The 16,381-nt window shown below is 40.6% G+C and overlaps 1 protein-coding gene across 1 annotated transcript in view; it reads left to right on the top strand.

The window, feature by feature from the left end:
* ARHGEF10 (Rho guanine nucleotide exchange factor 10) overlaps positions 1-16,381 on the top strand; it is a gene marked incomplete in the record, with an annotated part of 171,925 nt that overhangs the window by 61,407 nt on the left and 94,137 nt on the right. The window contains 6 exon segments of the mRNA XM_034766377.1: positions 5,349-5,517; positions 7,292-7,584; positions 8,722-8,788; positions 9,356-9,435; positions 11,242-11,298; positions 14,854-15,017. Coding sequence (XP_034622268.1) covers positions 5,349-5,517; positions 7,292-7,584; positions 8,722-8,788; positions 9,356-9,435; positions 11,242-11,298; positions 14,854-15,017 — 830 coding nt within the window.

The following is a 16,381-nucleotide window of genomic DNA, read 5'->3' as shown; positions in this document are numbered from 1 at the left end:
GAGTCTTCCTTTCCTTTTACTATTACTATTATGTTTCACAGTAGCATCTAGAGACCTTCACCAAGATAAGGACCCTGTTGTGTTCCAAAGAGCTTACAAACTATAGAAAAGAGACACAAAAGAACTATTACCTTCATTTTGCAGATGAGTAACTGTGACAAAATGAGTTTAAGTGACTTGCTCAAGGTCACACCAGAAGTTTGTGGCAGAGCCTGAAAATAAACCTAGATATCCTGAGTCCCAGTCTAGTGCCTAAGACTATTCTTTTTCTCTGGATGGGGTAAACTGGTGTAAGTTAGAGGGTTCTCACTCTTTTTCTGGTATATGCAATGTTATAGCCATGTCAGTCTCAGGATATTAGAGAGACAAAGTGGGTGAGGTAATATCTTTTATTGGGCCAACTTCTGTTTGTGAGAGAGAAAAGCTTTCCGGCTTACACAGACCTCTACTTCAGGTCTGTGTAAGCTCGAAAGCTTGTCTCTCTCACCCCAGAAGTTGGTCCTTCTCTGTCTATTTGATGACGACTTCTGGGTAATGGCCTTTGCTTAGCTAAGAAGCACAGAGCCACAATTTTTTTTTCTTAAATAGTTTTAATCAAATTGAAACAATTATAAGAATACTTATTTTCAAAACCATATAAAGGTCAGGTGTTCTTTCTGTATAAATATAATTATGGGTTTCTATGTTGTGCTATAATATGCGTTTTTATGTTTCATCAAGTGAAACAATGTGCCTTCAGGATTAAAAGACTCAACTGAGTAACATTTTTATTACTTATTAGATTCAAGGGATCATTGGATGTTAAGGTTTAAAGCTATTCATGTTCATACAGAAGAAAGGAAGGAACATGACAGTGCCAAAAGATAGAATCTAGTTTTAAAATTTCCTGAAGGAGAATCACTGTTCCACAGAGTTAGTGTTTCTAAAATGTGTGTAGTATGATAAGGAGTGTTCTCTCTTTATTTCCCTGCTTAACTCCTCATTCCATCACTGGACTGGTGTGGGAGGAAGAGCTTCCACGGTTGGTGCTCTTCAAGTTCTGTGCAGAGGTCATTTCAGAAATGTGGTATGGAGCAATCAATATATTTAAAAAGCAGGGACTGGGGTAAAAATTGTGGTAGGCACTTTTGAAAAGTCCAAAGTAAGTTAGAAGCAGAAATCCCATTGAAAGTCAATGAGACTTATTCTTCTAACTCACTAAGGCTCTTTCGAACATTCTCCTCGGATTGGGTCATAATATTTACTTATATCACTTTTAGTCCCTCACCCTATTGCTCCTTCCACTTCATAATGTCTCAGATAAATTTTCTGGAGATGGCAGTTCTTGTCAGTGATACTGGGCTACATTCACAGACAACGGAGGTATGTGGCTGTAAAACTAGTGCATTAAACCTATTGTTTCCAGATGAATAAATCTAATCTTCTCTGTTTTCTGCCTTCTTTTTTCTGCTTCTTTTTTCCTCTTCTATTCAGTGGGCCAGATTTTCCACTGCCTGGCTCCATGTGTCACCATTTACCCTTGGGTAAAGTAGGTGTATAGTGCTACCAAATCAGAATTCTCTACTTATCAGAGGGAAAGGGGGACAATAGTACCATGGCCCTGAGCTCAGGCCCTCTCAAAACGTCTGTAACCTCTGTGTAAATAAAGAAATGGGAGGGGTAAGGTCCCAAGGCACATGATATTCCAAGGCCCTAAAGTTCTCTTCATGGGCCTGATCCACTCACACTTCTGCTAGTGTTTCACACCACATTGTTCAGGTGTAAACAAGATGCAAGACAGAGGAGAATCCGAATGAGATCATCAGGACCAGCTGTTAGATGCAGCAGGCGGTTCGATGGAGATCGGCAGGACTGGTAGCAATGCATATTAAGAGCTGTGGTGTGGCCAGTGGGTTATCAGCTGCACTTATCCACTGACCTGGCACCCTCACACACACACAAAAAAGTTTACTCAGACTTTGCACAGGAGTTGAGATTTGAGTTTTCCAATAACAAGTAAAGCACCTGAAAAAATTGAAAGCCATTTTCCCCCCTCCCATGAGCTGATAACTCAAAAATGGTCACCTAGGCCTAATCCAAAGCCCACAGAAGTCAGTGAAAGCCTTTCTATTGCCCTCAATAGACACTGTATCAGCCTCATAGAATTTTATCAATTTGGGGGTGGCGGGGAGGGAATCACATTTGGTCAAATACAAATATGTAAAGGTTCAGCCCCAAAGGTAACTTTATACAATATATAAACACATGAAGAAAATGGCTTGAAATTAAGTGTCCTGTTGCCTCAACCATAAGATATGATAGTAAGCAGGCAACTTATACATTTTTGTTCCTTTAAAAAAATGAGTCACCTTTTCCCCTCTAGAGAAGGACTGTGTGAAAGGTCTTGTTATTGTTGTACAATCATAAAATATGCTGTCTCAGCCTGAAGAAACTGAAGCTCTGGCAAGAATGTTTATAACCATGACAATCTAAACAGTTAAGAGCTGTGAATTGTGTGGGTTTTATAAGGATACTGAGCAAGTCCTAGCTAGTGAAGATGGTGATAAAATCATCACAACTCAGGAGATTTAATAAACCCTGCAGGAGTTTGCTTTTACCTCATATTACCTCAAGAAAAAAATGGTAAAGTTTACTTCTCTTACACACTTAATATGTTGTTGAAAAATATGTACTTTAAAAATATATTATGGAATGTATCCTCCTGTTGCTGTGGAAAAGCCAGGGGAGGGGGTGTGTGGGAACAGAGCAGAAAATCCACTCGTTATTACCTCCATCTCATAGGGGTTTCTGGCAGTTTTCTCCTCAAGAGGCATGGGGTTTGGGATGGTGTGTTATGCCAGGCACAGAGTGGGAAGGGGTAAGGTGTGTCTCAACCCTTTGTGTTCTGATGACCCACAAAAAAGGAGATTGGTGGAAGCAGGTACCACTGCTTGAGCAGGCTTCCTCTTTCTGCTGCTGTGTCCACCATTGCCCTGGCACATTGGCTCCGGTAGGAGCTGAGGCTGCCATTGACTAAGTTCTCTCAACTCAGGCAGTAAGAGCAACAATGGGGGCTTTACAGTGGCAGAATTAAATCCTAAAGGGGTATCCATGATGCTGTTGTCACACAAGGATAGTGACACAGACAGCAGCTGGATCCCAGTTCCTGCCACAGAAACCCTGTTGAGCCCGGTCTCTGCCAAGAAGATAGAAGGGCCTATGCGGGGAACATCTTCTCCTTCTGCACTTCATCCCTCCCAGTTTTTCATGGACAGAGTCAAGGAGCTCACCCTGTCTGGTTGGTCACAGGAGAGGTAATTACATTGATTCAGTTGTTACTTTTACAAAGGTCAGGGTTTAGAAAAGTGGAGTGCTGTTGACCTACAGATTTGCTGACAGAATAGAGAGCATTTCACCCTAGGTCACTTGCTCAAAGCCAGCTCAGGCTGGTACTGAGCATAACTCAATACCATCTGATAGATATTTGATGGCCCATGTCAAGAGAGTTTCTGCTATTGTCATACTGGCCCTAACTGGTGCTGTTATTGGCAGTTTCAGCAGAGAAACCAAAGTTTGAGTGGGCAGATCTAAAATTAACATGGCACACATTAAATGGATTAAAAACTGAATAACTAATAGGGTCTTAAAATGTAAATAGGGAACCATTATTGAGTGGGTGCATTTTCAGTGGATTCTGTATGCTATTTAAGATTTTATCGGTGACCTACAAGAAAACATAAAGTCGTCTCTGATAAAGTTTGCAAATGACACAATTGGCGGGAGTGGTAAATAATGAAGAGAACAAGCCATTGATATAGAGCGATCTGGATCACTTGGTAAACTGGATGCAGGCAAACAATATGTGTTTTAATATGGCTAAATGTAAATATATATACCCAGAAACAAAGAACAAAGGCCATACTTACAGGATGGACACTCTATTCTGGGAAGCAATGACTTTGAAAAGGTTTTTGGGGTATGTGGTGGATAATTAGCTGAACATGAGCTCTCACTGTGATGCTGTGGCCAAAAGAGCTAATGTGATCTGGGAGGCATAAAGTCTTGAGTAGGAGTAGAGAGGTTGTTTTATCTCTGTAGAATCTAGCCAGTGGTGTGACCGCTGCTGGAATACTATGTCCAGTTCTGGTATCCACAATTCAAGAAAGATGTTGATAAATTGGAGAGATTTCAGAGAAAAGCCACAAGAATGATTAAAGGATTGGAAAACATGCTTTCGCATGATAGACTCCACGAGCTCAATCTATTTAGCTTAACAAAGAGAAGGTTAAGGGGTGACTTGATCACTGTTTATAGGTATCTACACAGGGAACAAATATTTAATAATGAGATGTTCAATCTATCAGAGAAAGGTATAGCACAATATGATGCTAGTTGTGGAAGCTGAAGCTAGACAAATTCAGACTGGAAATAAGGCATAATTTTTTAGCAGTTTTGAGTAATTAATCATTGGAACAATTTTCCAAGGGTCATGGTGGATTTTTCCATCACTAACCATTTTAAAAATAAGATTGGATGTTTTTCTAAAAGCTATGCTCTAGGAATTATTTTGGGGGAGTTCTATGGCCTGTGTTATACAGGAGGTCAGATGATCACAACGACCCCTTCTGGCCTAGGACTTTGTGAATCTATAAGGAAAGTCTGCAGAAGAGAAGAATGAGGGGGGATTTGATAGCTGCTTTCAACTACCTGAAAGGGGGTTCCAAAGAGTATGGATCTAGACTGTTCTTAGTGGTATCTGATGACAGAACAAGTTATGGTCTCAAGTTGCAGTGGGGGAGGTTTAGGTTGGATATTAGGAAAAACTTTTTCACTAGGAGGATGGTGAAGCTCTGGAATGGGTTACCTAGGGAGGTGGTTGGATCTCCTTCCTTAGAGGTTTTTAAGGTCAGGCTTGACAAAGCCCTGGCTGGGATGATTTAGTTGGGAATTGGTCCTGCTTTGAGCATGGGGTTGGACTAGATAACCTCCTGAGGTCCCTTCCAACCCTGATATTCTATGATTCTATGAAAGAAGGGGTTTAAGTCACAAAGTTTAGATTTGGATCTGGATTCAGATCTGAACTTTTCCAAAGTTTTCAGAGGAAGCTGTTGAAGTTTATTCATAACAAGTGTTCTGGTTCTGGTTGGTCTCTATTAAAAATAGAAACACGTTGTATTATATATGTTTTTACTTGGCATGGTTTACATTAAAAAGATTACTAAGAACTTCATGGTCTTAGAAATATATCAAGGAGCACTGTTTTGTCCTAGAGAGCCTAAAATTCTAGGACCTAATTGTGCAACCCTCATTCACAACAGTGAGCACTTATCCCATTAAATCATAATAAAAAATGGTTCCTCTCTGCTCAGTTCTAGAAAATGAATTAAAAGGCTGTGGTACCAATGATGAAGAGGAGGAAGAAGGGGAACAATTTGATTTCGATAGTGGCGATGAAATACCAGAAGCAGACAGACAAGCACTTGTGCCACCTGCTTCAGACTCTGGGATTAATGCAGAACATGAAGACACTAACTCCACATATAAAGGTATATATAAAGGTAAAGCCTTTATATGGCTAATAGGCCAGGGGAGTACTGCTCAAGTAAGGATCAAGCCCCATGTTCATCAGATGCTTTTCATGCTGATAGAATTGCTGTAGTTCACAAAAATATTTCCATAAACGGAATGTGAAAGTGATTTAATTTATCCCAAATACTTTAGTTCCTTGTAGACTTAACAAGGAGAAAGGGTAGTTATTGTCCCTGACTGGATTCTTATTCCCCTGCTGCACTTAACCTAGGAACTGGTTTCCTCATCCCTGTCTTGTGCAGGAATCTGCTGTGATGGTAGGGTCTTTGTGACAATGATTATCTATGGATATCTCTAGGGAAGCTTCATAGGGTGTGTCTACATAGACGGTGGAAGTGAGCCTTCCAATGGAGCTCATACTAGCACTCTAAAAATAGCTGTGCAGACAGTGCTTTGAAGTTGTGGCTCACACTCTGAAGGCTAGAGAGTGGTGTGGGCGTCAGAGCCTGAGCCACTTCAAGGCGCTGTTTACACGACTATTTTCAGAGCACTAGCGTGAGCCCCATAGCCCAGGTCTAATGACCTGGGCTGTGAAGACGTAACTGTAGTGGCAACTTGGCAGCTGGGGGGCATGCTTCACTCAGCTTGGGCAACCTGGCATTGAGTGGATGTGCTCTTAAAAATAAATGGAGCATATTTTTGTGCCATATGAAACCATTTGTGTGAAAAGAAACCTTCTTTCTTTGACTATTAGGAGCTGTGGACCTGTGTGTCTGTTAAGAGCATTCACCATGTCCATCCACTCTTAGATGTGATCTAACCACCAGGCTACAGAGTCACTCACCTAGGAGGTGGGAGAACCAGGATCCCATCCTCCCTGCTCTAATCACTCTTTCATTATTTGTCCAAAGTGGAACATCTTCAACAGGAGAGATTGAGGGAGCCCTGCATCAGACTGTCCCATTGCCCCATGGCTAGGGTACTCACCTGAGAGGTGGCAGAGCTCTGTTCAAATCTGTTCTCCTTGTCAGGTGGAGGGGTGACTTGAACCAGGAGTCTCCCCCCCATCCCAGGTGAATACCCTAACCACTGGGCTAAAAGGTACAAGGGACATCCCCTCCGCCCAATTTGTGTCAGTTCGCCATCTATAAATTGGCGATAATAGCATTATCACAACTCATGGGGTGCTGTGAGAATAAATACTTTAAAGATTCTGAGGTGCTCAGATACTACAGTGGCAGAAGCCATATAAATACTAGAGGACTATTTAGTGCAATATAAATTTCAGCTTGGAAAAGAGATGAATAAGGGGGGATATGATAGAGGTCTATAAAATCATAACTGGTGTGGAGAAAGTAAATAAGGAGGTGTTATTTACTCCTTCTCATAACTCAAGAACTTGGGATCACCAAATGAAATTAATAGGCAACAGGTTTAAACAAAAGGAAGTATTTTTTCACACAACACACAGTCAACCTGTGGAACTCCTTGCCAGAGGATATTTTGAAGGCCAAGACTATACAGGGTTCAAAAAAGAACGGGATAAATTCATGAAGGATAGGTCCATGAATGGCTATTAGCCAGGATGGGCAGGGATGGTGCCACTAGCCTCTGTTTGCCAGAAGCTGGAACTGGGCGACAGGGGATGGATTAATTGATGTTTACCTCTGGAGCACCTGGCATTGACCACTGTCTGGGCTTGATGGACCTATAGTCTGAACCAGTATGGCTGTTCTTATGTTCTTATGATATAAACGAAAGCTTATGCTTCTTTTATTTGTCAAGGGGAAGACAACATAGATAGAACTGAGAAAATACAAACAAAAGAATCCCGTGCAGATGGTGCTCCAACAAAAGTAAACCCGTATTCAGTCATAAATATTTCACCAATACAAGAAAAGGATCATTCCTCATCACCAGAACCCAATCCTCAAGATGAAAATGCAAGCCCTAACTTATCTGGTGTATATTCTGTTCCGGTGCCCTGTGGCTATGCTGTACCATCCAATTTACCACTGATGCTGCCGGCATATTCCAGTCCTGTCATAATACGCAGTGTTTCTGTGGACGAAGAAGGTACAATATCTCTTGAATTTACTTTCTCTCTGGTAGCAACCTAGTTTAATTTCAGTGAACCATAATGCCCTCTCAGTTTTTATGTAGCACTCTTCCTTGAAATCTGTGGGGAACTCTGTAACAATTGAAAATCGTCTCCATCACAGAGTACGCAGCTGAACTTCGCTCTCAGTCATCTGAGAAGGATTTTTGTTTATTAAAGAGAAAGAAAATCCATGAAGGACTCTGTATTATTAGGAATGGGCCATTTAAGAAACTATTCAAGTGGGATTAGTGCACTTTGAGAGATGCGAGCAAACACACATTTTTTTTAAACAAAAAAACCCTTCTACGTAGTCAGTTTCTTTAAACCAGTGGTTCTCAACTATTAGTAAGTGGAGCAAGGACATGAAATTGGTCTCCCAGGTGAATGCCCTTACCACCAGAGTCATTCTTACTTTCTTTCTGTCAAGTATTTGATACCGAGTGGAATAGTTTCACCTGGAGAGATTGAGAGAGACCCATAAAAGACTATTTGATAGGCTAGAGCAAAACGGGAGACCAAAGTTGACATCTCTTCTCCATCTCAGGTAAAGGGGAGGAACTGAACTCTGATCTACCTCATCCCAGGAGACTGCCCTTACCACTGGACTAAAAGCCATTTTGTGCATTTATGAAGTGTCCAGATTTTAAAAAAGCAGTTCATTTTGGGTTGAATGAACCATTTTGTTTTACTTGAAACAAACTTGTTGTCAATTATTTTTCAATTCACCCACATTTTCCTGAATTTTCAGACTTGGTTTGACCTGAACCAATTTTTTTAAAGTTTTTTTTTTTTTTTGGAATTGCTAGCAAACTGAAAAACCAGTCATTCATCCAGCTCTGGGTTCTGTTAACAACTCTGCCACTGACTTGCGGTGCCCCTGTGCCTTAGTATCCCCATTGCCAAAATGGATATAACAACACCAAGAAGCTTAATTATTTTTGAGAGGTGTTCATAAACCACATTGAGATCTGTAGATAAAGGGCATTGTATAAGAGCAGATGATGATTAATAGTAGCAATACTATTAATTATTTGTTAGAAGCTAACATTTGAACCAAAAAAATGTTTTAGTCCTAGCATTCTAGTAACTGTGCTGTCTTCTACTCTTTTTAGTGGGTACGCAGTCAGTAACTGAAGATGGCAATAGTAATTCCTTGAGCTCAGAGGATCCCCCAAATAGGTAATTGGCAGCATTTATTTATCTCCAAATCCTTAATTTATGAGATGGTTTGTTGGTTACTTTTATATTTTTAGTTTTATTTTTTCTTGCCTGACATTCTCATTGCTGGGTTTTTAACAACTTCAGCTTTCATTGTGCTTTGTGGTGCCAGATCAACTCTGTTTGTGTACTAGCATCAGCACTGGGTGAACTCTTGCATATAAAATCATTACAAGTGGCCCTTTGACATCTGTGAAAGAGAGAGATTTAATTTTATGCCTTACAGGGAGACTGCAAACAGAAAGAATTGCTTTGGAAAATGAAGAATAAGTGATTTATTTATTTAAGCTAATATTGTCAACAATGGGTTGCTAAAGTTAAATTCTTAATTCCATATTAAGTCACTTAGATCTTAAAAATAAAAACATAAAACTTACATATTAAGTCTGAATTAGCCAACAGTTTTCTAGTCCCTTTTAATTTCAGAATGCGAGGAAAAAGTTGAGTAGAACTTAGCTACTTATTGACATGGTTTAAAACAAACGTTGCAAGATTTTTAATTCATTTATTTTGTGGGGTTTTTTCAAGTGAAGATAACCAGGTCAGTAAAGAAGAAGATGCTCTAGCCAAATGGGTTGCAGATCCTGCAAACACATCGTGGATGGAAAGTAAGTGTCAATCAGTCACAGCAGTGTCACTGTGTCAGTAGGTGACTCAATGTCATCATCAGTCACAGCTTTATGCCTGGGAACATCTGCATTGTCTTTTCCTGCATTTTTCAAACATGTTCCAGAGCTAAATAACAACAATTAAAAAACACGCTTCTCCATTTTTAGTATAAGGGCCAAATTCTGTTCACAATAAGTGTTTGTTGAAGTAAGTGAAGTCATGTACCAGTAACAGGCTAAAGTGAATCCCTCTAAATCCTAATGTGGGAAACTGGCTCTTAGCTTGTTGAATGAGTCTGTGTCTCAGGGCAGGAAATTGAAAGAGGCTCTGTAGCTTAAAGAGGCATTCTCCCTGCCTGAGCTGTGTTATATAGCTCAGCCAGGACAAAGAGATGGTGCCCACTGGTCTGGAAATGTCCCCCACATGGAAATTGGGAGGAGTGGGGAATTACTTCATCACTCCAACCTGTTTCTTAGTTTACCAACATAATCATTAAATTACTTCCAGACAGAGTCTGGGTCTTGAACAGTTATATCAGGGATTCTTGACAATGACACCAGCGCCTGCAGTTTAGCACTCATGACAACCTTACAGTAACAATCCAGTTAGCTTGCACAAAGGAGGAGAAAACGTTTGGCCGATGAAACAGATTTCAGTCTCAAGCGCCCGAAAGGTTATAAATGATGAGGAAAAAATTGTTAAAAAAATTGTGATAAATACCATGGATAGCGTGTGTGCTAGACAGATCTAAAGTCACGCTAAAGGATGACTTTGTGTGACCTGGGGATAGAGAGACTCTGTCCCAGGAAACCAAGAATCTCTTGATTTTCAGGGCCTGGTGTCCTGCCCAGACTGTTTAATGAAAGACAGTGTTTTGCCCTGATTTTTTGTAAACCTTGTAGCCTGGCCCCCTGAAGGAGCCATGGGCCAGTTGAGTCAGTGAAATTCACGGCAGGTTGGGGGAGCACATACATGCCAGGTCTGTCACGTTTGCCACCCTGCTGTGGATGAAGATTGTCAGTGAGCACCCCTCCCGCCAGCCTTCCCTTCCGATGGAGTCAGATTCCAGGCAGTTCTGTAAGTGGTGAGCCTATTGGCGGCCCAGCTGTACACAATTATGTCCGGCAGCTTCTGAGCCAGCTGGATTGTGTCAGGGGGTGGGGTGGGGTTGGAACTAAAAAGAGTAAGAAGAAAGCTTCTGAGCATGAATGAGACAGACAAAGAACTGAATACTGGTGGCACGCGGGGGAGAACATTGTAGTGTGGTGAATGTCAGGGAGAAGTGAAGAAACGGAAGAAATAAAACTTAAAAAATAGAGAAAGATGAGTGTGGGCTGCCTTTTCCTTCCTCCTCACTCCCCTTGTCCCACCCCAGACCCCAGCACAATAGGCTGTTTTTTCACCTTGTAAAGTCAGATCACCTTATCATCCTAGCTGCAGGGTTGGGTCTGGTGCAGGGATTTGGAATGAGAGAGTGCTGGGAGAGAGCAAGAAAGGAATTACAGGATATACAGGAGAGCCCCCAGAGTGCACTTCGCAGCTTAACTGAAATTCCTGCCAGACGTGGTGATGGCCACATGAGCCATCACTGTTATGGTTAATAATATCAATAATAATATTATTATTATACTTTATTTATGTTATTTGATTGAATAGAAGTACTGGCAAAATACTGATATTTCTATGTAAACAGAAAATAGGGTATGTCTCTATTATACACATATTTGCTGATAAGACTCAAAATCTTTGTTGGTCTGAGTCAAATCTAAAAAGCTTTTCCCACTGTTTTTCCTTTTTGTTATTAGACCCAGATGAAGTAATTTATGACGATGTGCCAAAAGAAGATTCAGACACTGAACCAGGTTTGAGTTTATGCGGTCACTTTGATGATGATGATTTAATACAATCACAGGTTTTATTTTAACGCATACATAAAACTATAATATGATCCAGGGGAATTTGTATCAGACAGACATATAGGTGTAAGTTTCATACCCCAAGCTGCATGTAAATGCCATTAACATTGTGTCACAAATCATCAAGTCCTACGAAGTTCCAAATTAAGGACTACTCCTGTCAAAATTTGCCTCCAAAAGCCTCTTCTGTTATGCTGTTCAAAGGCCTGATTCATAGATTCCAAAGCCAGAAGGGACCATTTTGAACATTCAGATCTCTGCCACAGTCACAGTCTCGCCCTTTGGGTATTGTTAATTATTAAAATACATCTAGAATTATATTAGAGAACTGACCTAAAAAAGTATTTTCAAAACCATAAGACTTGAACATCACTGAGCATGCTGAGGCACCTGATATCTAAATGTAGTGGAGCTTTCTGATGTCTAAAGCTCTAGCTGCTGACTTCCTAGCAAGTCAGTCCACTCAAGGGTAAAGTTAGCCAGCAGCCAAGTCTCAAACAAAATCTGCTCTTTGACCAACTGTAACATAACAAATCAGGAGGAGAACTCATGTCAATGAGCAGCTTGCACCCAGTCCACTACTCTACTACTACAGCTTACTGTACATCAGTCAAGGAAGACGTTCAAAGAGGCTGCAACCCACCTATGTATACCTCTGTAGAAAAGTTTTATTCTAACTCCAAACTAACCTAACTCCTTTACTGGATGGAGGGACAAGAGTAGACTTTGATGAAATCCTGGCAACATTGGTTTTCACCTTGAAAATTGTGAGTAGTGGAATGCTGGGTGCAGTGTTGTTTAGATAATGTGATCTGCAAAATCACACCATTCTCAGGTGCCTTCCTTACTGGGAAGCCTCCATTTGGACTACATCCCCCATCATACACCAATACCAGGGATTCCCATGGTGCACAATGGTGGTTCCACGAGAGAGCAGACCAAGATGTAGTTCAGTCTCTGAGCCCAACCTATAGAAGAGAATGAGGCATGAGGCATCTGAACTACAATGAAATCTGAATCAAAATCTTTGGTTTTAAATCAAAAGTTTTCAGCTGAAAATTTTCAGCTTTCTATTTTTAACTGAAAAGTCTAAACTTTCCAGGGGGAAAAACTATTTTTTGTGACCACGTGAACTGATAATTTTGCAATTAAGATCTAAGGATTTGTTTGTTTTTAAATTGAGAACAGGTTGGGAATGCATATTTATCCTATTGGATGAATTAATTTCTTGAATTTTTAAGGAATTTTTAAAGTAATCACACCATGTTTAATGATGAATAGTATTAGGAACTTAGAATGTGTGCTGTTTTAGTAATGTTTGTACCTTTATAATCCTCAATCTATGTGCGTTTTAACAGGAAGACACTGTCCCTGTCTCATGAATTTCCCAAATCTGAGGCTCCCATTCTGCAATTCAGGCAGATCCATTGCATTCACTGGAGTTTAGCTGGGGGGCAGGGTCTACCAGCACTGCTGTCATTGCGGAATTGGGGCCTATGGCTCCCTCTCATAAGTGCTCTATTGTGCAGATCTCCCCTTGGAGTCAGTGGGAGTTTCACACACAGATTGTTTACAGGATTGGGCCCCAAATCAGAGCTATTTAACTATATATGATCCACAAATTTTAGAGTTCACTGTCATTACAATGATTTTTTTGTTAAATTCTCTGTTTTGCTGGAATGCCACTGAATGGTGCAAGAAGTGTGTGTTTAAGAACCGAATCTATATTTATGGAAAAAACCCAGCTAGATTCAAAAGTTGAGTTTCAGCATTTCCAGGAGTTCACTTTTTGTTAATACCAAATGCTTTAAGTAATATTAATTAATATTACAAAACTGTTACTTGTCAAATTTTAGTTTTTGAATTTAATAAGTATTGGGCCATTCAAATATGCAAAAAGTCAATTTTTTTTCTCTGAAACAATTTGTCATTTACATATAACCTAAATCTTGTCTCTTTTTTGTAGACTGTTGCATAAATCAAACATTATCTCCAAAGTGCTGGTCAGGTGTGCTGAGATTTACTGGAGAGCAGTTTTTAATACTAAATTATAATCTCCCAGAAAATAGAAATTTATAATACAAGTGCCTACATACCTTAATTGTAATGTACAAATAATGCCATTTATAACTATGAAAGCAAATACCTGCTTTCTCATGATTATTTGGCAGTAAAATCTTTCCATTTCATTTAGAATCAATGTGTTATGGGTGATGCCTATGCCTGCTAAAACATCAGTCACAGTAAAGATGGAAAGAAGGAGACAGAAATTAATAAAGCAATTAAAAGCGTTTCCCCAAACAATGAAGTCATTTTTAATAACTGATTCAATAAGTAATTGTGCAAACTGTTTTTCATTAATTTTTAGCTGACAGCACTTGAAGTGGCTGCTGATATGAAGCCACTTGGTCAGTGATCGGAAAAAGCTTAATGTTTTGAGCTCTTAATCTAGTTTATACATAAGGTAATGCTCCTTGGTAATTTGAGGTGATGCATTCATGAATGCTGAGTATGAATGTAGTTGGGAAGATGAAAATGGGTTGTGGAACATAGTTCTTGCTATACATAGGTCTAATCCATTTTACTTAAAATAGTAACTTTTTTATTTGTTCCTAGCCAAAATATGTCATCTGTTGTGTGTATTGATCATGAAAAGGTTCCTAAAGTGAGGTGGTATATGTGGTAGCAAGACACATCAAGGGGAGTTTATATATAGAGGGTCAATTCCTGCTCACCATATGCATGGGAGTAATTATGTTGACATCCCACTGAACTTGTGTGTACAATGAGCAGCATTTGCACAAAGATCTACTGTATATAAAATAAAACATATAGAAGCAAATTCTGCCTTAGCACCGGCAAACCAGCACAATAAAGATGAACACATATATTGGACACCCCTCTTTGAAAAGGCCATCCTCCTAGGAAGCATGGTGTGGGCACCAGAGCATTAGCCATACATGCTACTGTGGTGCACCAAAGAGATATCTGCCTGAAAGCTTGAATGCTGAGAAAAGGCTTCCTACTGCAATCTATGCAGTGTAGCAAAGGGCAGACTATAGCCCAGGGATTGGCAGCCTTCGGCACATGGCCTGCCAGGGTAAGCAGGGCTGGGCTGGTTTGTTTACCTGCCGCGTCCGTAGGTTCGGCCGATCGCAGCTCCCATTGGCCACGGTTTGCTGTTCCGGGACGATGGGGGCTGCGGGAAGTGGCGCGGGCCAAGGGATGTGCTGGCCGCTGCTTCCTGCAGCCCCCATTGACCTGGGATGGCAAACCACGGCCAGTAGGAGAGGCGATCTGCCGAACCTACGGGCGCGGCAGGTAAACAAACCGGCCCAGCCTGCCAGGGTGCTTACCCTGTCGGGCTGCGGGCCAAAGGTTGCCAATCCCTGCTGTAGACCATAGGGAACAGGCACTTTGGAATTAAAATACATTGGAACTTCTTTGATGCTTAAGTAAAATATTGTATTTTCTTTTGTGTTTTGGTATTAACGCATGCAGAGGAAATGATTTATGATGATGTTGAAAATGGAGATGAAGGTGGAAACAGCTCTCTAGAATACGGATGGAGTTCAAGTGAGTTTGAAAGCTATGAAGAACAAAGTGACTCAGAGTGCAAAGATGGAATTCCCAGCTCCTTTTTGCGAGGCAACCACAAAAGACATGTATGTAACCCACAGCAGTCTTTTTCCTTATTCGGTTTTTCTAATTACCCTGATTGCTCAACATTTACCTTGCCCATTTGTCCCCATACCCTCTCATGAACCCAACTGCCAAGTACAAAGAGCATCTTTGCAAATGAGCTCTGAACCAGTAAGAGAATGAGGACTGAAGGCAAAACATAAAAGGAAAAAACTGGTGAAAACGTAAAGGCAGACAGATCTGCACATAGGCTATGAAAATGGGTTGTTTGTTTCCCCTGAGCTGTTCGTGACCTTTTCAACTTCTGCAGCTTCTGACATAGTGTAAGTGGCAAATGAGTATAGGAAGTAGTGTGAAGAGTAGAATTGGGTGACCGTCATGGATTTTGAGGCTGTGCAATCCGCATGAATGGGTTTGCAGAATTCACAAAACTAGTCAGTTTGCAAACATTTCTCTGCCCCCTTTGATTTTAACCCTTTATTTTATTGCGCAACTGTGATTCAGCTTTGAAAAAATGATTATTGTAGCTGAAGGGAAGCCTACGCTATGTATTGGGGGATAGAAAGACTCAAAGTCTCCCTGGTGAGGGTGGATGGTCTGTATACAAGCTGTATAGTGCCTGATTTTCTGGTCTAGTACCTTTGTTCTCCATTGCTCCTGGAGGCAACTATGGACTGGTTCAGTATCTAGAGTACATTAAACTCAAGCTGCTCTAGTTCTTCCAGTTCTACTAGTTTCTGCTAATGATCCCCTAGGTGTCATTCCAGAACTGGGATTTGTTAGGGTGCATGATGCTCCAGCCATCTATGCCAACGTGGTCAGGGCTAGGTATTGCAGATCCAGCTGCTGCATCAGATTTGCAGAGGAACACAAAAATGGGGAAGGTATCAAGGGCTGAGATGTAACCTATACACTGAATCTGTATTTGAATTACAAGTTATATCTCTCTTGTCCTCTGTTGTTGTTTTTTTTGTTTTGTTTTGGTCTTTCTTCCTGCTCTATCTCCAGGGTTTTTTGCTTAATATTTAAATAGTTACATTTTCTCTCTGCCCTGGCACTGCTCATTTTCTTGCATTTCCCCTTAGAGGTATTGCAAACCCAATAATGTAGCAATTTCAAACACAAAATGTTCAAGTGGGTACAAAGTTGAGGGGAGGGGGGAATTCACCGTGGAGAGAAGACTGAACAGAGAAAATGTTGTTATACAAATTTGATATAAGACCCTATATGGAATAGAATAGAACAGAATTCCACAAGATCCACATTTTGATTTCACAGATTTCTTAACTCACTGCTCTTCATATCCCTGCTCCATCCATTGCCCTATATCCCATCCATGCAGGATCAGGAATTAGGGTGGAGAGGAGGAATGACTGAAGAACTGTAT

This window comes from Trachemys scripta, chromosome 3 (genome assembly GCF_013100865.1).
Source record: "Trachemys scripta elegans isolate TJP31775 chromosome 3, CAS_Tse_1.0, whole genome shotgun sequence".
NCBI classification, from domain to species: Eukaryota; Metazoa; Chordata; order Testudines; family Emydidae; genus Trachemys; species Trachemys scripta.
The sequence above is the reverse complement of the archived record's forward strand: the minus strand, read 5'-3'. Positions and strand labels throughout refer to the sequence as shown.